Source organism: Curcuma longa, chromosome 1 (assembly GCF_044706935.1).
Source record: "Curcuma longa cultivar G26 ecotype Majalengka, Jawa Barat chromosome 1, ITB_CL_G26_1.1, whole genome shotgun sequence".
Lineage (NCBI taxonomy): Eukaryota > Viridiplantae > Streptophyta > Magnoliopsida > Zingiberales > Zingiberaceae > Curcuma > Curcuma longa.
The window spans coordinates 5,326,927-5,353,380 of NC_133861.1; the positions used below are offsets into that span (position 1 = coordinate 5,326,927).

Consider the following 26,454-nt stretch of genomic DNA (forward strand, 5'->3'; position numbering starts at 1 on the left):
AATTGGATAGATGCGACCTGCCTCCTACCATGCATGTCGCAGAATTTATTTTGTCAGACCAAGATTCCTTCATTTACTCCCTCCAGGCTCCATCATTACCTGCCCTACAATTTCAAAAATAATACATATTAATTCCAGAGAAAGCGATTAGGAAGCAAGGAAGTTAATTTGTAAGTTTGGGAAATCAGACGGTGGTTCAATAAAATTTAAAGGAAAAACAAAAAACAAACAACAACCAAACAAGCGGAGCTAAGGGGGGCGCCTGGGAACAAAGAATACCAAAGAAAACTTTAAAAAATTTTGAGAAAAAGGTTGGAATGAATTGTTAGAAAATGTAAAGAAATTTTGTGAGAAGCATGATGTGAATGTCCCTGACATGAATGATCGATGATTGTCGAGTAAAGGTCGTTCACGAAAGGCTGATTCAGTTACTCAGAGTATTATTATCGGGTTGAAATTTTTATTGGCACAATAGACAGTATATTACAAAAGATGAAGATCCAATTCAATGAAAAGATGATGGAATTACTCAAGCTTAGTTCAGCACTTCATCCGAAAAATGGCTATGAATCATTCGATATTCATGAAATTTGTCGATTAGTTGAAAAGTTCTATCCAGAAGATTTTACAAATCAAGAAAGAATGCGTTTGAGATATTAATTGGAGCTTTTTGAAATAGAAATTTAGAAAAATGTGAACTTTAAGGATATCTCAGCTATTTCTGAATTATGCTAAGTATGTTTTTTTATATAAAAAATAATATTTTTTTATTGAAGGTTAGTCATTGCTAACTAATATGCACATAATTTTGTATCAGGTCTTATCGAAGACAGGAAAATCAGAAAGTTATTCTCTTCTTGACAAATTGATTCAACTTATTTTGATTCTACCAGTTTCTACTGCAACATCAGAGCGTGCATTTTCTACAATGAAAATTGTGAAGAATAGGTTGCGGAACAAAATGGAAGATAATTTCTTATCAAGTTCTTTGATAATGTATATTGAGAAGGATATTGCTTGCAGTTTTGATGTCAATTCTGTCATAAATGAATTTGAGTCTATGAAAAAGTGAAGAGCGTAACTTAGATTGCGTTGAATGTAACTTATTTCTTAATTAATTCAAAATTTATTTTATTAGTGTGATAATGCGATGTTAAAAAATAGCCCCCCTTGATAAAAATCTTGGCTCCGCCCCTGGCAAGAGATGAGGACTATAGTAGAACCTTGAAATAAACCTTTAGTGATGATTGAGAGGTTGAACTATGTTCTTGCGTCATTTTGCAACATGAATATGGTTTGCAATATGAGGTTAGCGATCCAAGATAGGGGAGGAGGGAGATGACAAACATCGGGACACATATGTGAAGGTCAAACTAAACTCTAAATTTAAATGGGAGAGAAAAGGTTATTAATAGATGAGTTTTGATGAAAATTCTAATTCACTTTCTACCAAGCTGATAGATTTGTGCGTAGGATTTTAGCTTTTAGGAAATTGTTTTCGACAAGTTGTCAGAGAGAGAAAATATTTGTTTTCTAAAATATGATAAATCTCAGTTAGTCTCATGGACTCAATCCTTGGGGGTGACCGGTTCGGTCCCACGGAAATTTTCCATCGACCATCAGGATAAATCGGAAAGTACATACGGTAAAAAGATTTGCTTTCTAAGAATGGAAAGAGAGAGGAGATGGCATCCGAATGAAAGAAATATTTTTTAAAATTATGATTCCTCGAATATTTGAGAATGTGATTTTTTTTTTAATTAGGAAGAATGTGATAAGCGGTTAATGTAGGAAGAATGTGATAAGCGGTTAGCGAGAATCCACCTAAAAAGTGCAGAAGATGTCATCGAAAACAAATGCATCGCATGGAAAATAACGTTTATCAAATTTTGATGCTCCTTTAAAAATTTTAAAATTTTAAATGCACCGTAATAGTTTAGTTGAGAAAATTTGGCGAACGCACAGACACACAGGGTTTCATTGAACGCCGTGATCTTAAACAGTGACACGCTCCCAGCTCACAGCGGACGGAGAGGGACGTGTGAGAATCTGCGATCTCGAATCCCCCACCTCAAACGCGAGCCACAGCAATCGGCGAGCTGCCGACCACTCTTGCCATTCCTGGTCGCGTAGCGTATTCATCGCCACTCGTATCCAATTCGATTCCTTTTTGGGGAATCAACTTCTTTCCTTCCTTGCGAGGGGCAAAATTGTAGTTCCTTGAAGAGGCTGCGGGCACGGCTCCGGGCACGTTAATGGAGGCGTCCTCCTGTTGCTTTTGTAGAGCCGCCCCTCCGATGGCCTCTCTCGCCGTCGACCTTCAACCCTCGTCCATTCTCTGCAACCGGTCGATCGATCCGTCCTCGTTTCGCCTCCGTCGGACCTCCCTTTCTTCCTTCCCCTCTCCCCCCATCCCCTTCCTCGTCCGCTGCAGCAGCACCGCTCCTTGTCCCCCCTCGTCCAATCCTTCGCTCAGGAGAACAACTAGTAGCGGTGGCAAGAAAAAGAATAGCAACTTGGCTACGAAGTGGCGGGTGGAGGACTGCGTGCCTTCCGTGGAGGAGGCGTCCATCAGCGTCCGGAATGTCTACCAGAATGGGGACCCGCTCGGGCGCAAGGAATTGGGCAAGTGCGTGGTTCGATGGATCAGCCAGGGAATGAGCTCCATGGCCTCCGACTTCGCCTCGGCGGAGGTCCAGGGCGAGTTTTCGGAGCTCAGGCAGCGGATGGGGGTGGCTACCGCGGCCGACGGTGGTGGTGGAGGGCCAGCCGTTGGTGGTCTTGCCTTCGTCATCCAGGCTCAGCCGCATCTCTATGCCGTGCCAATGCCCAAAGGGCTTGAGGCTCTATGTTTCAAGGCATGTGCACACTACCCGACCCTCTTTGACCACTTCCAGCGCGAGCTCCGAGATGTCCTGCAAGACCTCCAACGACGGGATGTCTTTAATGATTGGCGTGCTACTGAGTCTTGGAAGCTCGTAAAAGACATTGCAAATTCAGGTCTTACATTCGCCTTCCCTCTTGTTAACGATGATATGTTCAGTAGGGATACTGCTAAATAAGATGATCAATACGATTCAACTTGGGAAAGGAGATTGCATTCTTAACCATTTATCTTTATTGATTAAATTCCTTTTCATGTTACAATAAATTTACTCCAGAGGGGTTATTACATGCAGGGAAAAGTGTGCTTTCGAAAGCCTTTGCTATCATGCTACTACTATATCTCCTTGGTAATTTTGGCTAAAATTTAGCTATTTTCAATTGGATGGAGAAGACAGTGAGCTATTTGTTGTATCTCTTTCTTGATCATCCATCTGATCATGGGCGCTAAAGGATGAAGAACTTGCTTTTAATCATTGATAGGATATTGGAACGAATGAAGTGGATGAGTCTTCCTATCTAGAGAAGCTTCTCTGTCCATTTTGGTGATACTATTATGAATGAATTGGCGAAGTTTTAGATTAAACAAAAGGTCAATATTTGTTTTTTTTCAGAATGCTATCATATTGAAAAAGAGCTGGGATGATTTTCTTGAAAATGCAATTTGTACTAAAATATTTCCCTAGTTTGTGGAATGCTTTGACTTGTAAATATGAATGGGCCCTTTGTTTCTTTGAAAATATTATGAATCATATCATTGCCATATGCAGCTCAGCATCGTGCAGCTGTTCGAAAGACACCTCAATCAAGGCCTGTCCATAGTGGTTTGGGGATGGAGTTACAGAAGGCTAAAGTAATACAAGCCAAAATTGAGAACTTCGTCAAGAACATGTCTGAACTTCTTCTAATAGAGCGTGATGCAGAATTGGAGTTTACCCAAGAAGAACTGAATGCTGTACCAATGCCAGATGAAAACATTGATGCACCAATTGAGTATCTAGTTAGTCATGGGCAGGCCCAGCAAGAGCAGTGTGATACTTTATGCAATTTGAGTGCAATTAGTTCTTCTACTGGTGAGCTTGATGTTTGTGTTTTAATTGCACAGGTCAGACAGCCAAATTTACATTTGGTCTTCCGATGCAAATGATGAGTTTCATTAAAAATTTTTGTGCTTACAGGATTAGGTGGGATGCATTTGGTCCTTTTTAAAGTTGAAGGAAACCATAGGCTGCCACCAACAACTCTCTCTCCAGGGGATACTGTTTGTGTCAGAGCATGTAATCATAGGGGTGAAGGAGCAACCTCTTGCATGCAGGGTTTTGTGAACAACTTAGGCGAAGATGGATGTAGTATCACTTTGGCTCTAGAATCTCGCCATGGTGACCCCACCTTCTCTAAGCTATTTGGGAAAAATGTGCGCATTGACCGGATACACGGATTAGCTGATGCATTGACTTATGAGGTGTTTAAAATAACTTAAAATCATGTTTATTTTTATGATTCTATAATGCTGCGTGGTATGATATTTTGATGTCTGTGTTTTTCCAGAATTAAATGTCAAATATGCCATGTGACATTTGTTGTGTCTGTATGTTTATTTTGATGTCTTTGTCTACTCTTTTGGCAGCGTAATTGTGAAGCATTAATGCTTCTTCAGAAGAATGGTTTACACAAGAAAAATCCCTCAATCACGATAGTTGCTACTCTATTTGGAGACATGCAAGATATCATGTGGCTAGAGCAGAATAATATTATTGAATGGTCTCCAGCAGCCCTTGATGGATTAGTAGAAGGAAGATTTGATGAATCTCAACTAAAAGCTATTGCCTTGGGCTTGAACAAAAAGCGACCCTTTTTAGTGATCCAAGGGCCTCCTGGTACTGGCAAGACTGGATTGCTCAAGGAGCTCATCACCCTTGCAGTTCAACAAGATGAGCGTGTACTTGTGACAGCTCCTACTAATGCAGCTGTGGACAATATGGTAGAAAAACTCTTGGACACTAGATTGAACATAGTTCGTGTTGGCAACCCTGCTCGAATTTCTACTGCTGTGTCATCAAAATCTTTAGGGGAGATAGTTGATGATAAGCTTGCATCATTCAAAAAGGAATTTGAGAGGAAAAAATCAGATCTAAGAAAGGACCTTAGGCTTTGTTTGAAGGATGATTCACTTGCAGCAGGTATACGCCAACTCCTGAAGCAACTTGGAAAGACTTTGAAGAAGAAAGAAAAGGATACTATAAGGGAAGTTCTTTCAAGTGCTGAAGTTGTACTTGCCACTAATACTGGAGCAGCTGATCCCCTCATCCGAAGACTGGGAGCATTTGATCTTGTAATTGTTGATGAGGCCGGGCAAGCAATCGAACCATCTTGTTGGATCCCAATCCTGCAAGGAAAGCGTTGCATATTAGCTGGTGATCAGTGTCAACTTGCACCAGTAATTTTGTCTAGAAAGGCCCTGGAGAGTGGACTTGGTATATCACTTATGGAAAGAGCATCAACTTTGCATAAAGGTATGCTAACAACCAAGTTGATGATTCAGTACAGGATGCATGATGCAATCGCCAGCTGGGCATCAAAAGAGATGTATGGTGGGTTGTTGAAATCTTCCCCATTGGTTTCCTCACATCTTCTTGTTGATTCTCCTTTCGTCAAGGTGTGTTGTTTAATATCCATTAACTCTTTACAGAATGATTTCTTTTATTTTTCCATTTTCAATATTTGGGTTCATTTTCAATGATGGTATATGTGCTGTATCTAGTATTTTACACCCAATTTATTTTGTATAACAACTCAAACACATTTTCTGGAAAAAATTATTGTTGCCAATTTTGACCTTAGGTTCCTTGATGCAAGAACAGTCTTTATTATTTATGAATGCCTTGAATTCATTCCAGATTACATGGATAACTCAGTGCCCACTTCTCTTGCTTGATACACGGATGCCATATGGAAGTTTATCTATTGGCTGTGAGGAGCATTTGGACCCTGCTGGCACAGGTTCCTTTTACAATGAAGGAGAAGCAGACATTGTTGTCCAGCACATCTTCAACCTTATATACTCTGGTAAATTTTTTTATCAACCTTATTTACTCTGATTCATTTCCTTTCCCTGCAAATATGCTGAAAGAAATTGGTTGAGCTGCATTCCTTTTTTATCTTCCTGCTATTTTAGGATTGGTTATATACGAAATCTTTTTAATTGTTGCAGGATGTACCTTTATGAGGGTCAAATGAATATTTTTGAGCTTATAGAATCAAATTTACAAACCATGCTACGGCTTTTCTGTTTGCTGTGATTCTAGCTTCACATTTACTGGAATAAGTAGTCTTCAAAGCTTGTAGTTTTTAGCTAGATAAAAGGACTAATGAGTGCTCATATTGTGGCTTTTTTCACTAGTATTATCCTTTGTGCAGGTCAGTGCTGATACTTGACATAGTAGGTTACCTAGTTGCATAAGTCACCTTATAGTAGTGCTATTTTGTCATTATTTCTCATGCCAAATCATGGTCCAATTTCTATTTACTTGTATTAGCTGTAATGATAATTTCTGTGAAAATTTCCTGTCCTTTCTATTCCATCATAAAATTGAAACATCCTTACTTTCTTGGAGTTTTTTTTCCCTCCAGGTCTTGAATATAGTATTTGATTAATAAATGTTGAGGATCATGGATTGTGTTGGTGCACAACTAGTATTCAACATGTTGTTGTTCCTGAAATCCACTCATAAAGCTTCCTAATGTTTAGTTAGAGCAACCTATACCAAGATACACCTATATAGGTATTATAAGAGGTTCAATGCGCACAACTTATATATTATTGTTATTTTCGTTTAACACTTACATACACAAGGTTAGTACTTTTACAAGTAATTCCTATTATATTTATAATAAAGTCCTCAACTCTCCTTTTAAATGTAGTTCAAAAATATTATAGAATCCTAACTTGTTACAAATATATTCAAATCTAGGATCTATTAAATATTTTGTTAACAAATTTGCTATCCAATAATTGGAACTAATAAAATATGTGATGATCTCACTATAGTTTTTCTTGAACGAAGAGACAATAATTCTCAATACTTTTTGTCTAATTTTGGAAGATTAGGTAGAGAACAATGTGTTTGGTAGCTTGATTAACATAATATAGCTTCATTGACTCACTATGAGCATTACTCAGCTTAGTTATCTAATTACTTGAGCTAGATAAGCTCACATATAATGAAAGTTTAAAACTTGTTTTTCACTTGGTTTTGTTGGGAAAACGTTAGGTTTGACTAAGGTGTTTTGGTGCTTTAGCAATATGACTTAGTGTATATTTGATGTTGATGCATCAAGATTGCTTTGTTGTGCCTGATTGTAGATTTAGAAATTGTGGTGATCATGTGTATTTGGATAGAGAGCAAGCTTAGAGGATGATGAGCAACATAGATCGAGTGAGGATCCAAGGTTAGGCTCAGTTCGTGGATGATTATCGAACTTAGATAAGAAACTGAAGACATGTGAAACTTGTATTGATTGTATGTTGTAATTTGGGTTTGGTTTCTAGATTAAATTATAATAATGTTATGATTGCTTAAATATATGTTTGACTACCTAGAACTTGATTATTGAAGTTTTGTAATATTATGTGGTATCTAAGTCATATTTGTCATTTGACTCAGGTCATAGACATTACTAAGGCTTATGACATATCATAAGTAGAGTAATAGGGTTGCTCAGACAGTGTCAGTCAATTGGCTAAGAATTTTTGTTGATGAAATCATACCCCAAGCATATGGTATTGCATGAATTTTGATGTTTGGACTATGGTTTAAGTTAGGTATTTATGGAGATCTAATCTAGTATGTTAAGGGTGCAGGTAACTTGACATGTACATGGAAGTCCTAGCAGGCGAGGAAGGCCAGATGTTGGGCATGAAAGTCCAAGATGGTCTTGGCAGGTGAAAGCCCTAACATGTCAAAGAAATCGGATGCTAGGCATGGAAGTCCTAGAGGGCTTTGGTAAGGTGGAAGCCTCAGCATGTTAGGTAGGCCAACTGCTAGGAGGTGAAGACCCAAAGATGCGATTTCGCTAGGCATAGAAGTCCAGAAGGCATGGAGGGTGGTTGACACGATGTAACAATGTGAAACTGAGAGCTTTGAGTGATTGTAACTTTGGGACAGGAGCAGACTGGAAACTAGGTGGACTTGACCGGTAGATCGGCTAAGTCATAATATATCAGTCACTTTGATATTGAGGTAATAGTCAACTGCTACACATGGAGAGTGCAAATCTCAAATTCATGAACTTGGATTTGTTGTATGAGTTCAGTAGACATCTATGGAGTCAACTAATTGATACCACAAATGGAATGATTAGTTGTGATTTTGCATAAAGTCAACTAGTGGCTATATGCAGTTGATTGATGATAACGACAACATAGTAAGTTTGGTTGATGTTTGAAGTCAACTGTTACATAAATTGAGCAAACAAAATGTTTGTAAGTCCATTTTGGAAGTTGATTGAGGTTGTTTAGGAACAGACAGAAAGATCCTCAATTGACTATGGAAGTCGATTGAAGACCAAACGGATTGAATAGAAAGCTCAGAAGTCAATTGTGGAAGTCGATTGAGGTATGATGGACATTCGATTGAAGGTAATTTCGAGAAATGATTAATGAGGATCTCGAAGATATGGAATACCTTTTCTTGCGATATCGACCATATCAAGTGTAGTAGTTAACTGAAGAGGTATAGATAGTCAATTGATGGTGGGAATAATAAAAGTTTTGAAGTTTCTCATTGTAGACAAATCTTGCACCTCTTTGAGAAAACCTTCAAGAAAACTAGTACTCCTTTAGTAACCCAAGTAGATCTAGTTCTCCAAAAGTTTTTTATCCTTCTTCTCGGTCAATTGCGAGTAAGGATTGTGCTAGGATCATATCAACAAGGAGATCGAGATTGCCCATCTGCTTAAAGGCTTTGGAAAATCTCTTCTATTTGTTATTATTGTGTTCTTGTGTTCTTATTGTCTCTACACTTTTGCTCATATATTATTGTAAGACAAGAAGAAATTTGCTACTGTAAGGGGGTTCTCTGCTAGGCCATTGACATAGCAGCCCAGGGAAGCTGTGAACCACATAAAATCCTATGTGTACTAGTGACTTGTTTTCTATGGTTTGGTGTGTTGGCTCATTTTCTGTTGCCTACAGTTTTCACATATATCCCCTACGCAATGAATCATATCCATTTGTGAGAGAAACGAGAGTGAGTGTTATTCGCCCCTCTAACATCACAACGATCCTATAATTTTTAATTAATTATCAGGGTGGATAGTCGACTATATGCACGGTTTGAGCAAACATAATATTTTTTCTCTGGCAATAGTCAACTAAAAGGATTTTAGTAGATTGAAAGGATGAGGAGTCATTTGCAGAGGTTTTTGATCAACTGGAGATATAGTTGTCAAAGTCTAATACATTTGAACCTTCAATCACCTAGGTAAGGTTTGTCGATCAATTAGAGGCATCCAACTCAAGTGAGTTAGTGAACGTTAGGTAAACAAATATATACGATCTTGGAGAGGTTTTGAGTGTCGGTGCAATTATACCAAAGTGGTTGAGTTTAATTATATGGTTCTAATATATTTGGCAAAGATTAAAATTAGGTTTACATTGTACAAAATTGTGTGTCAAGCATGACATTTACATTGTAAGTGCAATGGTGAAGATTATGTGGGCTAAGGTTGATTAGACATTTGGTACAAGAAGTGTAGTAGTTATTGGCAGGAGACCAACAAGTAGGTTGAGGCCACCAAAAATGTGGCATAAGCTCAATAGGTGTTGGTGGATGTAGATTCTCGATAGGTCAAGATCCACTGATGACAATGATGAGAACAAGGATGAGGAGGCAACACATATGCCACCACCACAGTCACTCTATATTTCATACAACCTAGACTAGCCAAAATTAAGGCTAGATCCCCAAATACCGGATTTGATGAATTCTAACAACAATAGGATGCTTTGAGGTTGAGGTTGAGGCTGAGGTGTATGAGATACTGAGAGAGTGAACCCTAAGACAATAGCCCCTATCATAAGATTAGATTAGGGGATTCTTAGTGAGGTGGTTATGTACTTTATATGTTGATTTGACTCCTGTTATAACTCAACTAACGTTGGAAGCTGACTTGATTTATATTTTATATATTTACATGATCATTTGCTCTTATTTCATATTATATCAAATGATGGTTTTATATAAATTGCTAATCTAATATGATTTCATGCATGTTTGACTAATCTAGCATTTTATTTGCTTTATTTTGATACACTTTTACCTTCTGATAGTTGAAGAATACATAATTTTGAGATATAGATATAATATATCTATTAAGGTTATTTGTGTTGCAAAAAAGGTATCTACTTTACAAAATATAGAAAATATATTTAAAATTTATTTTCCCTTTATAAACTTTGAAAATTTACGAATGTATTCAGAATTTTAGAAAATTTTGATTATCCAATAATTTTTAATGAAGTTTTAAAGCACATTGCGAGATTTTTTAGAAATCAATAGACTAAATGACTAAATCAGATAATTGAGTTGACTGCTAGTGTAAGAAGTCCATTGTTAAGTTAAAATAGTCGATTGTCGACAATATTTCCTATCTTTTAGTGTGTGTAATTTAATTAGTTCTACTAATCTTTGCAGAAGGTAGTCTGTAGGGGAGTAACACCCATTATTATTCAATTTCTTGATGTGGAGTTAGGAAGATTACAATATTTTTCTTAATATTTTTATGTGCGGCAAAGGGGAGAGATAAGAAGCTTTAAAGTCAGAAAATTTTCACCTTTCAACTTTAGAATATTTTTACCTTTCAATCAAAAAGGGGAAAGGGGGAGAATTTATATTTATGATATAAGAGGAGAATTTATCCCAAACATCTTATTTTAATTTCCTTGATTTAATGATTGATTTGATTTACTCTGTATTTTTATCCTAACTTTAAATGGATTGCCAAATATACAAATGGAAGGGGAAGATTGTTGTTGTAGCTGCCATGCTCCAAGTGGTCAATTTCAATCATATGGTTTTGATGTGTTTGGTAAAGATTTAAAGTTAGGTTTATTTTGTGATTCTAGTTTTGTGTATCAAGCATGTAGGTATAGGTTTCTTAACATTTACATTGTAAATGCAACAGTGAAGACCAATCAGACATTTGAAACAAGAAGTCCAATAGTTATGTTATTAGTAGGAGACCATCACATGTTGGCACAAAAAAAAAGCTCAACAAGTGTTTGCAAATGTAAAGTCCTAGTAGGTGAAGGTTGAACTGAATACATAAAGAAGTCTAATAGAAGTTGGCACACAAGAAGTTCGAAGGTAAATTTATTTTGGGCGTGGGTCGTTTTCTTTTTTAGGTGAGGATTTGACCAAAAAAAATAGATGTTTTGAGTTCAAAGTCTATATACCAGTTCATTGTTGGTTTTAATCAGTCGATTGATATGACTAGTTGAGTAGGGTGTTAGATTGAAGTTTAAAGAATTGTGTACAGAAGGTTCTGATTGTGTTTAAGTCAATTTAATTGAGGAATTCGATTGATTGGATGAGGAATTCTGTGACGATTTAAAAAAATCAACCGTTAAACATGATATTGATCAATGAAGATAGAGTTGACTAATAATATAGACAATAGAAGAACCGATTGAGATTCAGATGAATTGATCAAGCTAAATCAATTAATTGATTGTAAGAAACGATAAGAAAAAGATACAGTCTATCCAGGTGATTTGGTTGTGATCCAGACAAAACCATTATTATTCAATGGATCGAAGATTGATCCAGAAGAGTCGAGTGAAGGCAGATTAGTTGATTGAAGGTGTACTTAGGAGCAATCAATTGATCGACAAGCAAGAATCACATTATTAGTCGAACAACGGTCACCGTGGAGGATTTGAGAATAGTGGATTAGTCGACTATTTGGATTTGATCCAGAAGAGTTGACTAGATTTGATCAAGTGATGAATGGTAACCATGTTGAGTCTATAAACATAAAGCAAAGACACTTCAATTAGAAAATGAATTGCAACTATAAGTGCTTCATTTACAACAATCTTCCATGCTCTGGATTATAATATTTTCTCATTAGTTTTTGTAGTCTTTTGCCTAATTCTTAAGCTGTCTTCCATTTTGGTAGCATAAGGTCGTTATCTTCTCGATTCTTTATCTCTAGTGTAAATGATTTTTGAGGAGAAAAATAATCGATATTTGAGGGGTCACTCACCTTTGGGTCCAAAGGCCGTGAGCCGTATTTTTCTTTTATTGCAAATATTCAATACTAAAGAGGATTATTTCAAATTGTTACACTATTTTGAAATCTTAACCACATTTATCATTCTTACTATTTCCGTTGTGCTTATTTATTTACATTTCATATATGCATATTCTTTGCTGTACTCACCACTTAATCTCCACTTTAATTTCGTACTTTGATAACTCGATTTAAACTTTTATTCTGCTATTTACCCCCTCTAGTGATTATGTATGATCCAACATTGGACACTTAGAAATAAACATTATTTATCTTTATTTGTAGACTTTATTTTACAAATGTCTAAATAAAATGACGTTTAGACCTGCTATGTTATATGAAGTTGAATGTTCGACTATGATGAAAGTATACTAGTAGAAGATGAGAATCATCTAGATGAGAATGTTAAGGTGAATGTGCAGATATACGAAGATGTGCATAATAAGAAATGAGAATTTTAGAGAGAAAATTTGAATTACACCCATTGAGAGAAAACTTTGAAAGACACATTTAAGATGATACGTACATGTACTTAGATGACCAATAAATATTCTAGTTAAATGATATGAAACTATGATAAATATCTACATTAAATGAGGAAGAGGAGAACAAAAAAAGATTTAGTTAACAATAATAAAATAGAATAAAATTTATTTAAATATAGATGATGATATAATAGGGGATAGAGCCCGACCTCACCTAGTGGGATAAGGCTTGGTTGTTGATTGTACTACAAATGGCCAAATAAAAATCCAAATGCTTAGACAAAGATTAGGAGACTTTAACTTCTCGAGCTTTTGGTAATTTATCTCCTTTCTTGGCTTTCCTATCTATCCTTAGGGAGAGGATAAGACAATTTGTTGAGATTTCTGGTTAAGGTTAAACTTGTAAGAGCTTGTTGAAATCCCATTGGTGTGAGTCAAGTTTGGTGCCTTAAAGGTGTTATTCTCAAATTTTAGATGCCATTTGTGAAGAGGTGGTTTAGTGAATTTGGGCAAAGAGTGACATGCCTTTCCTATCTTAGGCCATGGAGTGAGGTCTCTAAATCACGTTAAATCCCTGGTGTCACTGTTGTGTATTTTTTGTTTTATTATTTATTTTTGCAACAATTTAACACTCTATGATACACACGCACTCACTAATAACTTTATATTGAGGTTGTTGTATAAGGAATATATGATAATTCAGGTACCATATGTTCACCCCCTTTATCCAAGCCTACTCAGTCCTACAGATAGTATGCACAAGGTTTAAGATACCAACCTACATTTGGTATCAAGGCAAGATTGTAAAAGATTAAACTAACATTCAGGCAGATACATCTAGAGGGGTATCTGCTACAAGGCCACCTCTATCTAAGAGTGGAGTATTTCCTAATGAACAATTTTGACATACGGATGACTGTCAAAGGTTTTGATGGATCAGAATGATGAACCTATTGATTTAGATAGATGGAGTGGTGATCAAAAGAAAAAAAATTCTAAGTAAATTTAAAGGCTATCATATCTTGCAATGTGGTCTTCCAAAGGAAAAAAATTAAGCAAGATGAAACCTTTGTGGAATGCAAAGGAATTAACATAAAATTAACTTTGACTATAAGATAACAAAGAGAGATTTATTGATGCAACTTTAAGATGTAAGATTGATAATCGGTTAATCACATTCATAAGAGACTTAAAGAAATTTGCAATGAATTATTTGCACTTGGAGAGGAAATTGAAAATCATGACTTGGTCTTGTTTGTGTTGTAAGGCCTTCCTTGGGTACCATTATGAATCTTCATGGTAGAGGCATTAAAGTGTCAAGAGACCTCAAGTTAATTTCATTATATGAATTGTTTTGCCAAATGAAGCTCTATGATGAGGTCAACTAAAATCCAAAGACAACCAAGAAAGGCATAATATTTATGGCCCAAGGGGACAATGAGGAGGATAGTTCTTCACCATCAATATTGTTATCATCCTCCTTACCATTAGAAAGTGATGATATATGTATAGTTCACACTGTGAAGAGGGCCATAAAGAAGAATAAGAAATTGAGCATATGTAAGATCAAGGGGAGGATGATCAAAGGCAAGAGAAGAAGCAGAAAATAAAACCATATGCTTCAATTGGCATGAGAAGGATAGCTTAAGAGCAATTGTTCTAAGTTAAAGAGAGAGCAATGACGGCTACATGGAATGACACATCATTCTTCGATGAAGAAGTATGCCCAAAGAAATGCAAGCGCTTAGCTCTTATGACAACTGATGATCTAGTGTTCAACTCTAGTAATAAGGAGACTATCATAAGTTAAGGGAGCATTTTGTGAAGTAATAATGAGGTAAACTCTCTCTCCATGTAGATATGTTATTTTGTGCAATAGCTAGTTTGTCTGGATCATTGACTAAAGCTATGAAAACCATAAGACCTAAGGCCTAAACTAGCTTACCTCCAGCATGAGATAAAGATTCACATGGTCAAAATCAAACTTAGATTGCAAAGTTTGAGGTTGAAAATGAACAATTGAAATCACAAGCTAAAGGGATGGAAAAAATACCGTAGAAAAATCCACTATTGGCTTTAGATATCTTGACATGATCATATGTAGCTAAAAAGTGAATTATTGTAAGATTTGTTTATGTTATAAGACCACAAAGTAAAAGGCCTACTTGCGATTGATAATTAGGAATTGACCTAATTCTAAGAATAAATCTAGTGGACCCATTTATGTATAAGGAAACCACTAAGAGAATCAAGTAGTTAAAAATTGGAGTTTAGCACCTAGTAAACCCAATTAGGCCTTATGTTCAGTTCTAAAATCCATTGTATCATCAATTTAGAGTAGATAGGTTGCATCAATGAATATAAGAATTATTAATTTTGCCCTTGTAAGTTGCTATATCAACTAGATTCCTCTCGTACTGTTTGATACATATTTTAAATTGATGGTGGATATTTATGCCATTGTTATTCATCTTAAATATTTTAAATCATGCTTGATATAACATGTGTATATTGATTGATTGATTTGAATGCTAAGATGTAAAAATTATCATCATTTAGTGTGATAAATTGACATATAATGTCGTTAATAGTCATGAAATTATTACAATTGCCTAATCATGCTTTAAACACATGTAATTCACTCATATATATGTTTCTGGATACTTGGTGGTTGATAATTAGCATTATGATAATACCATAATACTTAATTTGACACTTGTACTGTAAATGTTCTCGCTCTTCCCAAATTTATGTGAAAATCATGAAATATAATGAATTTATATGAAAAATTATTTCTTCTATGTTTTTCTTGCAAAATTTTATGATTTTTAAAATTTTGCATAATTTTTAATAGACTTTTGAAATTTAATTCATGTTTGTTTCAGAAATGTTAACTAGATCAAGCTACTAGTCAACTAGAGCTATTCTCAGTTGACTGTAAGCTACTTCAATTGATTGGAATTGTAGTGCTGGTAATGAGCGTTTTCATGCCTTTAATGATTGATAACATTGTACTGAATCATATTAATATGATTGGACATCATTTTAACATATAGGGGATGCAAAATTTAATTATTAGGGCATAGTTGACACTTAGTGACATACTTTTGAAACTTTAAGTGTTGGTAGAAATTTTATTCTTGATCCTTGTTTACCATACATTTATATGATTTTCCATTCTTTGGTTAATAAATTTTATATCTTTCATGATTATATCTTATAAATGAGAAAATATGCTTAGTTTTCATGTGAAAATGAAATGCAGAAATATTTGATTCAAGGATTGAAATTTCGAGCCGTATCGCGCGATACGGAGGAAATTTTTTGTTCCACCAACGGACCGGCACCGGCACCGGCCGGGAGACGCCTCCGGAGGCGTCATGCGACCTCGGCGACGCCTCTGGAGGCGTCGCCCGGGCCCGGCGACGCCACTAGAGTCGCCGTGCGGGCTCGGCGACGCCTCCGTGCGCGGGCCGCGCGAGATCTGGGGCGAAGCAGTCGCGATTTTTGATTTTTTTATTTTTTAAACTTAGGGTTTAATTGAGGTTTTAATAATCAATTCCTAGCTATAGTTGGAGATAATTTAAATAGACTGTAGGATCGGAAACACGCTCGGAAACACGCTAGAGGGGGGGGTGAATAGCGTGTTTGAACGCTTTTCGATTTTCGTAGAAAACTCGAGTGCGAAAGCGGAAGCAAACAAAGTAACGAATACCGAAACGAAATGCAATAAAGTAAAGAACACAATTTGTTTTTACTTGGTTCACAGCGCAACGCTGCTACTCCAAGGCCCACGGTCCTTGACCGTTTACGTTGGGCAATCCACTAACTCACTTGCCCCTGTCCGGCAGCAAGTGTATCGAAAATTCGAGTACAAAAACCGATTACAATATTGATATTAATTGAAGTACAAATGTTACCAAACGTTCGCTCCCCGGAAGGTGAATTCGGCGTTTCGGTGTCAAGAGCAGTTGCTTGAGGCAGGCACAGCACCTACGTCGAAGTTGGAAAGCTCGGGAGTCGCGGGAACGGCGTTTGGAATCGTTGAAATTGGATGCTTCGGCTGCTGCTCGCGGAGGCCTTATATAGCCGGCCTGGGTCGACTCAGATCGCCATCTGGGTCGACTCCAGCTGATGTGGCAGATAAACTTTTATCGGCTTCGTCGCTTATCCCTCCTGAGTCGACTCTGATCCGGTTCTGGGTCGACTCCAGTCGCGGTGGCGGCAGCGGCGATAAGTTCTTGACCTGAGTCGACTCAGAAGCTCATCTGGGTCGACTCCAGGCCGATCTGGCGGAGACCTTGACGCGCTGACTTCCGGAATCGTGCTGATTCGGCTGGAGTCGACTCCAGAGCTCATCTGGGTCGACTCCAGACCCGAAAAACTGAGTTTTTCGTCCGGAGTTAGCTTTCGTCGGGCTTTTCCTTCCTGCACAACAAGTTAGCTAAAGTATAACATAGGAAGGAGTAAGTTGGTTCACCGAACCAACTTTGAGTCTTAACTTCGGATCTCCGGTGAGACCCTGGGTTAGACCGGCGCCTACTGTTCCTCGTAGGAACGCGTCCTCACCCACTCCCCTCGGGAGAATTTACCTGATGCCAACCAAGTCCTCCTGACCCGTTGGACTTTTGCTCGACTCTGTCGTTGCCCCCCAGGACTTGAACGCAACTGATCCTCCTGATCAGTCCATTCTTCTCTGCAACTTGGTCCTCCTGACCAAGTCCAGTTCATCTGCAACTTGGTCCTCCTGACCAAGTCCAGACTTGTGCCTGGTGCACTTTGACTCTGCCAAGTCTTCATGCCTAGCCACACTAGGACTTAACCTGTTTTCTGCACACTCAATTCAGCCTGGTTAATCAAACCACATACTTAACTTGATCCTAGTTCCATAATCAAAACTCAGGTTTGATCTGCTAGTGCTTCCTGCACTAACAATCTCCCCCTTTTTGATTATGGCAACTTAAGGTTTCAAGTTAAGTTACAAATCATAATTTAAAGCAAATATCATAATTTTGCATAAATAAGCTAAGTATGAAAATTCAATGCATGCATGTGTGTTGCTCCCCCTGAATCCTTTACTCCCCCTTTTTCAGGTAACTTATGCTTTTTCAAAAAGATTTTGACTTGAAAAATTTTGAAACAAACTTGACTTTAAAAATTTTAACTTGGAAATTCTTTGTTTAACTTGAACCTCAATTTAACTTGAACCTCAATTCTCTCCCCCTTTGACATAATCAAAAATATTAGGTTCTATGGGTTGAGTCCAAGCTAATAAGTAATAAATAGTTTTTAAGAATTTTACCCAGGTGAATCTTGAATAATCATCAATTATTACTAAGCAGTATTGGTTTCCGCTTAGTGACTTAGCCCCATGAGAATCAAAGAGGTCTAAGTGTAGTAATTCTAGGATTGAGTTAGATTGAGCTTGACTAGTTGCCTTATGTGAAGCTTTTGTTTGTTTTCCTTGTTGGCAAGCATTACATATTTCATTTTCTAAGTTTATTAATGTTGGAAGGCCTTTAACTAATCCATTGTGACTTATTTTTGAAATAAGTCTAACATGAGTGTGACCCAATCTTCTGTGCCACAACCTAGTTTCCTCTTGTTGTGTTAGTAAACACTTGAGTGAGGATGAGGGTAGGTCAATATTATATATGTTATTTTTCCTAATCCCAGTTAATTTGATTTCTGGGTTTTCTATGTTTTCTAGTAGACATTTAGATTTGGTAAACCTAACTGTGTAACCTGAGTCACACAGCTGACTTATGCTAAGTAGATTGAACTCAAATTTGTCAACCAACAGAACTTTTCTAATTTCAAAGTTGGAGTCTAATTTTATATTACCTGAACCGATTACCTTTAATTTTCCGTTGTTCCCGAATGCAACGGTTCCCAAGTCTTTGAACTTGAGTTTGGTGAATTTGGATTGATCTCCAGTCATGTGTCTGGAGCAACCGCTGTCCAACATCCAGTTATCCAGTTTCTTGTGTTCCTATAAATTTAAGAAACACTTAGTTGGATTTTATGGATCTTGGTTTCAAAGCATTGTTTAATTTGTTATTTTGAAAAGATTGATTAATTTTAAGGTTAATTAATTTTTGAAAAGTTGTTTAATTAAATTTTGAAGTTAATTAATTTTGAAAATTTGTTTAATTAAATTTTGAAGTTAATTAATTTTGAAAATTTGTTTAATTAAATTTTGAAGTTAATTAATTTGAAAATTGTTTAATTAAATTTTGAAGTTAATTAATTTTGAAAATTGTTTAATTAAATTTTGAAGTTAATTAATTTTGAAAATTGTTTAATTAAATTTTGAAGTTAATTAATTTTGAAAATTTGTTTAATTAAATTTTGAAGTTAATTAATTTTGAAAATTTGTTTAATTAAATTTTGAAGTTAATTAATTTTGAAAATTTGTTTAATTAAATTTTGAAGTTAATTAATTTTAAAAATTGTTTAATTAAATTTTGAAGTTAATTAATTTTGAAAATTGTTTAATTAAATTTTGAAGTTAATTAATTTTGAAAATTTGTTTAATTAAATTTTGAAGTTAATTAATTTTGAATTTTGAAGTTAATTTAATTAAATTTTGAAGTTAATTAATTTTGAAAATTTGTTTAATTAAATTTTGAAGTTAATTAATTTTGAAAATTGTTTAATTAAATTTTGAAGTTAATTAATTTTGAAAATTTGTTTAATTAAATTTTGAAGTTAATTAATTTTGAAAATTTGTTTAATTAAATTTTGAAGTTAATTAATTTTGAAAAAATTATTTAATTAAATTTTGAAGTTAAATTTTAATTTTAAAAATTTTTCCCCGATTTTCAATCCTAATTAAGTTAAAAAATTGTTTAAGGACGGCTCCCCGAGGCTCAATCCTTATTTAAGTTAAATTGCAAAGGACGGCTCCCCGAGGCTCAATCCTTGCAATAATAATTGAGTTTGGTGATTTGATTAATTTTGAAAACTTGTTTGTTGGGTTATTTTGATTTATTACCTATTCATCTCACCCAGTCTAAGTGGTCAATCAGTTAACCTATGAGTTGAATGTGAGATGATTTCAATTTTATCTTTGTTTATTGTGAAGGGTATCTATACTTGATCAATTTTGAGTTAGATTCAGGTTTAGCCTTCAACCAATTAAGTACACATTTCAAAAATTGATTCCCAGGTTGTGGCGAGGCAAGGGGCCTTCTTGGTTATCGGAGCAACGACCACTTCCTAGACAGAATCAATTCAAGAAATTATGGACTTAATCGATTTATTGAAAAACCTTGGTCTAACTAGTCTAGGATGTGGCGAGGTAGCTTCGGTCAGTTCAGTTCGACTCCGTGAACCAAGTCAGGTACTCCTTACCCTTCTTGACCACTTTGTCTAGCCTCCCTGACGTACTATCATCTCGCCCCACCCTGGTACTATGTTGGCAAGAATTGATCAAGTAGTTGGTCCTTAAACTATCCTAATTTCTAATGCAGGAAAATAAATCTAAGTTATGCAGGAAATCAAGCAAGTTATTTTGGTTCCCCCGGGATCGTGCCCCTTGATTGGTCGAACCAAGTGGACCTGATCCTTGGGAACCAAGAATTGGTTCGGTCCGACTGGGTTAACCAGCCGGGACTTCGGAACCCACGCTTGGACTCGTGTTCGATTTCTACGTGTGAGTGCTATGAATGATCTTTGTTTAGCCGCGTATCCGATGCCCGATCGGTTGTATCCAGCCTTCTGCGATCCAAGCATCATGTCCAGATACTTGGACCCGGAGGTGAATTTTTCAAGCGTTCGTCTGAGATCACCGACTTGAGCTTTCAGTTGAACATTTTCTTCCTCGATTTTAGCTCGAGTCGAATCTTCAACCGAATCGGTCGTAGTCGGTGACTCAGGGATGACTTTCTCTTTGAGGAGTGCTATCTCCTCTCGGAGCGATTCACCCACGGCCTCGGACTTGGCTAATTTTTTACTTAAACTAATTATTATCGAAAATAATCTATTGTGACTTACAGTGGGTTTCGAACCTTCGGAAACGGATACGGATCCGTGGCTTTCGTCGTCCGAGTCGTAGTCGCTTTCGTCTGGATCGTTTTGAGCCGGAAGCGCGAGGAAGCTCTTCGTTGGTTCTTCGTCCGACTCCTCGGATGATGACTCGTCCCACGTCGCCTTGAGAACTTTCCGTTTTTTCTTTTGGTCCTTCCGCGGGCAGTCGGCAATGAAATGCCCCTTTCGTCCGCAGCCGTAGCACTTCGAGTCTTCTTTTCCGGTCATTGGCTGCTTCGACGCGTTTACAACCTTCTTGACCTCCGATCGGCGAACTCCTCGTTTGTTCCGGAACATTTTGCGAACTAGATTTACTAGTTCGGTTGTGACGTCCTCGTTTCCGTCGGTGTCCGATGACTCTGATTCTTCCGGTACTTTTCGTCTTTTTGGCTCGGAACCTGCAATTAGAGCAATACCTTTCTCCTGCACTTCCGTATTAGACTGTTCGTGTAATTCAAATTCGGAAAACAATTCATCTAATTTAATTTTATTAAGATCCCTGGAAACTTTATAGGCATCTACCATTGATGCCCATAAGGTATTCCGGGGAAATGCCTTAAGTGCGTACCTTATTATGTCGCGGTTGTCGACTCGTTCTCCTATTGAGTGCAGACCGTTGAGGATGTCCTTGATTCTTGCATGCAGCCCGCTTGCCGACTCTCCTTCTAGCATTTTTATATTATATAATTTATTGATTAATAAATCACGCTTACTTACTTTGGTGTCGGAGGTGCCTTCGTGAAGTTCGATTAGCTTGTTCCACAGCTCTTTGGCACTGCTGATCGGGCCAACTCGGTTCAGTTCTTCTTTGGTTAAACCGCATTGGAGCGTCTGGGTGGCCTTTGCGTCTGCCTCAATTTTCTTCATCGTGGCGGTATCCCAGAGCTCGCAGGAGAGTGGTTTTCCATCATTGCCAGTTGGGATTGTGAATCCCGTCTGGATGATGATCCACATCTCTACTTGTGTTTTCAGGTGACATTCCATCCTGGTTTTCCAGTATGGAAAGTCGTCACCGGAAAACAGCGGTGGTCGTGCGGTGCTCGAGCCTTCTTGTTGGGCCATTGATATATGCACACAAGAAAACAAGAGAAAGAGAATTCCAAGACTTGGTCTTGGATTAGTAGTGCGGGAAAAAAAATAAGCGAAAAGAAAAAAAATTCGAAAAAGCGTCTTGAATCAGTGGTTGCACTGTTTTCAAGAACCCCCGCTCTGATACCAATTGTAGGATCGGAAACACGCTAGAGGGGGGGTGAATAGCGTGTTTGAACGCTTTTCGATTTTCGTAGAAAACTCGAGTGCGAAAGCGGAAGCAAACAAAGTAACGAATACCGAAACGAAATGCAGTAAAGTAAAGAACACAATTTGTTTTTACTTGGTTCACAGCGCAACGCTGCTACTCCAAGGCCCACGGTCCTTGACCGTTTACGTTGGGCAATCCACTAACTCACTTGCCCCTGTCCGGCAGCAAGTGTATCGAAAAATTCAAGTACAAAAATCGATTACAATATTGATATGAATTTAAGTACAATTGTTACCAAACTTTCGCTCCCCGGACGTTGAATTCGGCGTTTTCGGTGTCAAGGACAGTTGCTTGAGGCAGGCACAGCACCGACGTCGAAGTTGGAAGGCTCGGGAATCACGGGAACGGAGTTTGGAAGCGTTGAAATTGAATGCTCTGGCTGCTGCTCGCGGAGGCCTTATATAGCCGGCCTGGGTCGACTCAGATCGCCATCTGGGTCGACTCCAGCTGATGTGGCAGATAAAACTTTATCGGCTTCGTCGCTTATCCCTCCTGAGTCGACTCTGATCCGGTTCTGGGTCGACTCCAGTCGCGGTGGCGGCAGCGGCGATAACTTTTTGACCTGGGTCGACTCAGAAGCTCATCTGGGTCGACTCCAGTCGCGATCTGGCGAAGACCTTGACGCGCTGACTTCCGGAATCGTGCTGATTCGGCTGGAGTCGACTCCAGAGCTCATCTGGGTCGACTCCAGACCCGAAAAACTGAGTTTTTCGTCCGGAGTTAGCTTTCGTCGGGCTTTTCCTTCCTGCACAACAAGTTAGCTAAATATAACATAGGAAGGAGTAAGTTGGTTCACCGAACCAACTTCGAGTCTTAACTTCGGATCTCCGGTGAGACCCTGGGTTAGACCGGCGCCTACTGTTCCTCGTAGGAACGCGTCCTCACCCACTCCCCTCGGGAGAATTTACCTGATGCCAACCAAGTCCTCCTGACCCGTTGGACTTTTGCTCGGCTCTGTCGTTGCCCCCCAGGACTTGAACGCAACTGATCCTCCTGATCAGTCCATTCTTCTCTGCAACTTGGTCCTCCTGACCAAGTCCAGTTCATCTGCAACTTGGTCCTCCTGACCAAGTCCAGACTTGTGCCTGGTGCACTTTGACTCTGCCAAGTCTTCATGCCTAGCCGCACTAGGACTTAACCTGTTTTCTGCACACTCAATTCAGCCTGGTTAATCAAACCACATACTTAACTTGATCCTAGTTCCATAATCAAAACTCAGGTTTGATCTGCTAGTGCTTCCTGCACTAACTTGGATAAAAATAATAAAATAAAATATTTTTAAATATAAATGATGATATAGTAGCAGTTTAACTATGGTTTTTAGGTGTAGATTATCAACAGAAGCAAATTGAAGCTCTCTAATTTCTGTGCAGGATATTATGTGATTCTTTGTTATTTGACTTGAAGGACTGGATATATAGATAATTAACATTTCATGAACGAGGTTTCACTGAACCCTTCATCTTATCTCCATTCTGTGTGCTTGCAAATTTAGTTTATCTAACACGTATTACATCCTCTTTTGACTTCAATTTGTTCTGTGAATAACTTGTCAGTTTGCCTTTAGTAACACTTCAGCCATTTTGCATGGTTCTAAATTACTTGTATAAGATGTTTCCTCAATGTTTGTTATACATAGGATACTCGGCGACACCGCGACAGTTTGTCTAGCTCTTCTCAGCTATTGTATTTATCATCCTTGCAGGAGTTGCTCCATCTGCTATTGCTGTGCAATCACCTTACATTGCGCAGGTCCAGCTTCTGAGGGATAGGCTTTCCACATATCCAGAAACTTCTGCTGTTGAAGTTGCAACTATAGATAGTTTTCAAGGGCGGGAAGCTGATGCTGTGATTATTTCAATGGTAAGCAAGTTTCACTCAAATTCAAGTTAATTCCTTATCATCCTGATTAGTTCCTTTTCCTCATTGGGGCATGCTTGTAAAGCTAGTAATCATGCATAATACATGTTGGATGCCTTGCATGATGATATCTTATTCTATACTTAATGTTATCTTGTGACCTGAAATCTGTCCAATATTGTCACATTCTGTTTTTTCTTCTGTATTCCTAGCAAACTATCACCCTCTCACATCGAACATTAGAACCAAAATATAAGCTATGAGTAATTATGTAAGTACTACTTTTGAGTATTGATGTATCTGATGGTTTATTCTAAATGGATGGAATGTAAGTTCTTGTTTATCCATATGACCTGGAGGCTGAGTCAATAACTTGTTCTTATCTGTTTGTTTTGCAGGTCCGATCCAACACATTAGGTGCGGTTGGATTTCTAGGAGATAGCAGGCGAATGAATGTTGCGATAACAAGGGCACGCAAACATGTTGCCGTTGTGTGCGACAGTTCCACCATTTGCCATAACACCTTCTTGGCCAGGCTCCTCCGTCACATTCGACGTGCAGGTAGGGTGAAACAGGCCGAGCCTGGGTCTTCCGAGGGACCGGGATTGAGCACAACTCCCCTATTTCCCTCCATTAATTGACTAATGAATCATCCACCTCCTGTACACCCTATTCTTTTCTCAACCACAGTCAAAATCTATCATTCCTACTCATCATTCTGATGCTACTTTTGATGGTTTCTAGACAAGAATAATGTAAATATTCTTATTAAGTGTTAGGTGGAAAGTAAAAGAATATCATTCCTTGCACAAAATAATCACATTGTAATTACTATCCTGTCACAAACACCCTTCTTCACATTATGCCATCAACAAAGTAATTGGGCTTTAGCTTTTCTCATGAACACCATCATTGTGTCTTAAAGAGGAAACTGCCTATGAAACAATAATGGAATGAACTTGGCATAGTTTTATTATTATATGTTCGAGGTTAGATGCTCTTGTTATTAATTCTTTATTAATTCTTGATAGTTTTATTAATAAGAATAATGTTTGGTGTGGTCATGGTCTTACATGATTGATAAGTCTGGATGTTGACTGAGTTTATATTTGGATCATGAGAGAGAGGTATAAAATTTATTATTTTTATTATAATAATTTACTTGTTTAGAACATCAATATCTTACTTATTATTTGTTTTTAGTTATGTTAGAAGTAATTTAATGAACACTTTTGGACTCACACATGAGGTTTTCATCCCAATGCTTTTGTAATAGATGGTTGGATGTTTTAGTAGGGATGAAAAATATGATACTCTGAACAATTTAAGATAATGGATTTTTTTTTTCAAAATAAATTTTTGTCACGAGTAGAAAATGTTTTGACGAAGCATTGACATTTTATAGTAAAATTTTACATGATTTGAGTTTTAGTAGCACAACTCTTTCTAGATGCTATAGTTTGCTCTAGAGTCCCCGGGGCAATGGTGCAACGGTAGGACATCCGGATTGTAACTCAGGGACCCGCGGTTCGATTCCTAACTACGGCGTATTTGCAGGAATTTTTCTCCAAATGGGGGAACGCAATCAAAGGATGCTGGGCATCTGGATTGGCCGCCGTATGCGCTTCCCGATTTACCCTGGTGGTCGGTGGGAAATTTCCGTGGGTCGGGCCGACCACCCCCAAAGATGTGGTTACTGAGATTATCATTTTTTTATAGTTTGCTCTAGAGGTGTATTGAGATAATATGAGATTGATGAGTTAGTGTGGACTGTAATAGGTTGTTCATATTGGATGAGCACTCATGTTTGGATAGGTAGGTAGGAAAGTTTTATTTACTATCATCAGTTGGAGGTTTCGTTTAGAGGTGTTGGTGCATAATTGACCCTCAATTGAGGATGAAGGGTCTAAACACTTTGCACACATTGGCAACTCGATCCAATATTATTCTTTTATATTTAATGGCTTATTTTATCTTGAAGGCATCTAAGGGAGGGAAAAGCTTTTTGAGATGGAGGTGTCTAAGTAAACTCGAGACATGAGAGATATACAAGTGAATGCAATCTTAGGGTTTTTGCTTTTGGGCAATATCGTATTGTAATGTTATGTGATTGCTAGGTAGGGGATAGACTACCTAGGGGTTTGGTTATGAAGCCTTCGACTAGGAGACTATATATCCTAAACCATTATTTGTTAACTAGTTTGATCCTAAACCTTTGCATAGGTTCACAAATGAGTACTGTTAGCCAAATAAATGCTACTTAGGTTGCTAGTTGAGTCTAGGTGATTTCTTGTTGACTAGACATGCCAGTCAACTAATGAGTTGATTGGGTTGAGGGTTTCGAGCAAATAGATTGTTTTTGTTCAAGCAACAATGGATTAAATGTGATTTCAATTGACTAGATGCCTGCATAATTAATTGGAGGTGAAATCCAATCAATGGGTGATATGGTTGTAGGTTTCCATTGGTTACATTTATCCATCTAATTGATTGGAGGCCTTTTCCAATCAACTTGAGGTGAATAAATAAGAGCTATTGGAGTACTTATTGTATAAGCTCTTGGAGAGTCCCCGGGGCAATGGTGCAATGGTAGGACATCCG

The 26,454-nt window shown here is 37.6% G+C and overlaps 1 protein-coding gene across 1 annotated transcript; it reads left to right on the forward strand.

Moving 5' to 3' along the window:
• The first annotated feature begins 2,255 nt into the window (after window positions 1–2,255).
• Window positions 2,256–24,731, forward strand: LOC141825226 (DNA polymerase alpha-associated DNA helicase A). The gene is made up of 7 exons (XM_074712645.1): window positions 2,256–3,000; window positions 3,654–3,956; window positions 4,062–4,345; window positions 4,511–5,539; window positions 5,781–5,949; window positions 23,699–23,856; window positions 24,252–24,731. Exons 1-7 carry the CDS (start codon window positions 2,256–2,258, stop codon window positions 24,492–24,494), a joined length of 2,931 nt encoding a protein of 976 aa, XP_074568746.1. The 3' UTR covers window positions 24,495–24,731.
• The last annotated feature ends 1,723 nt before the right edge of the window (window positions 24,732–26,454 follow it).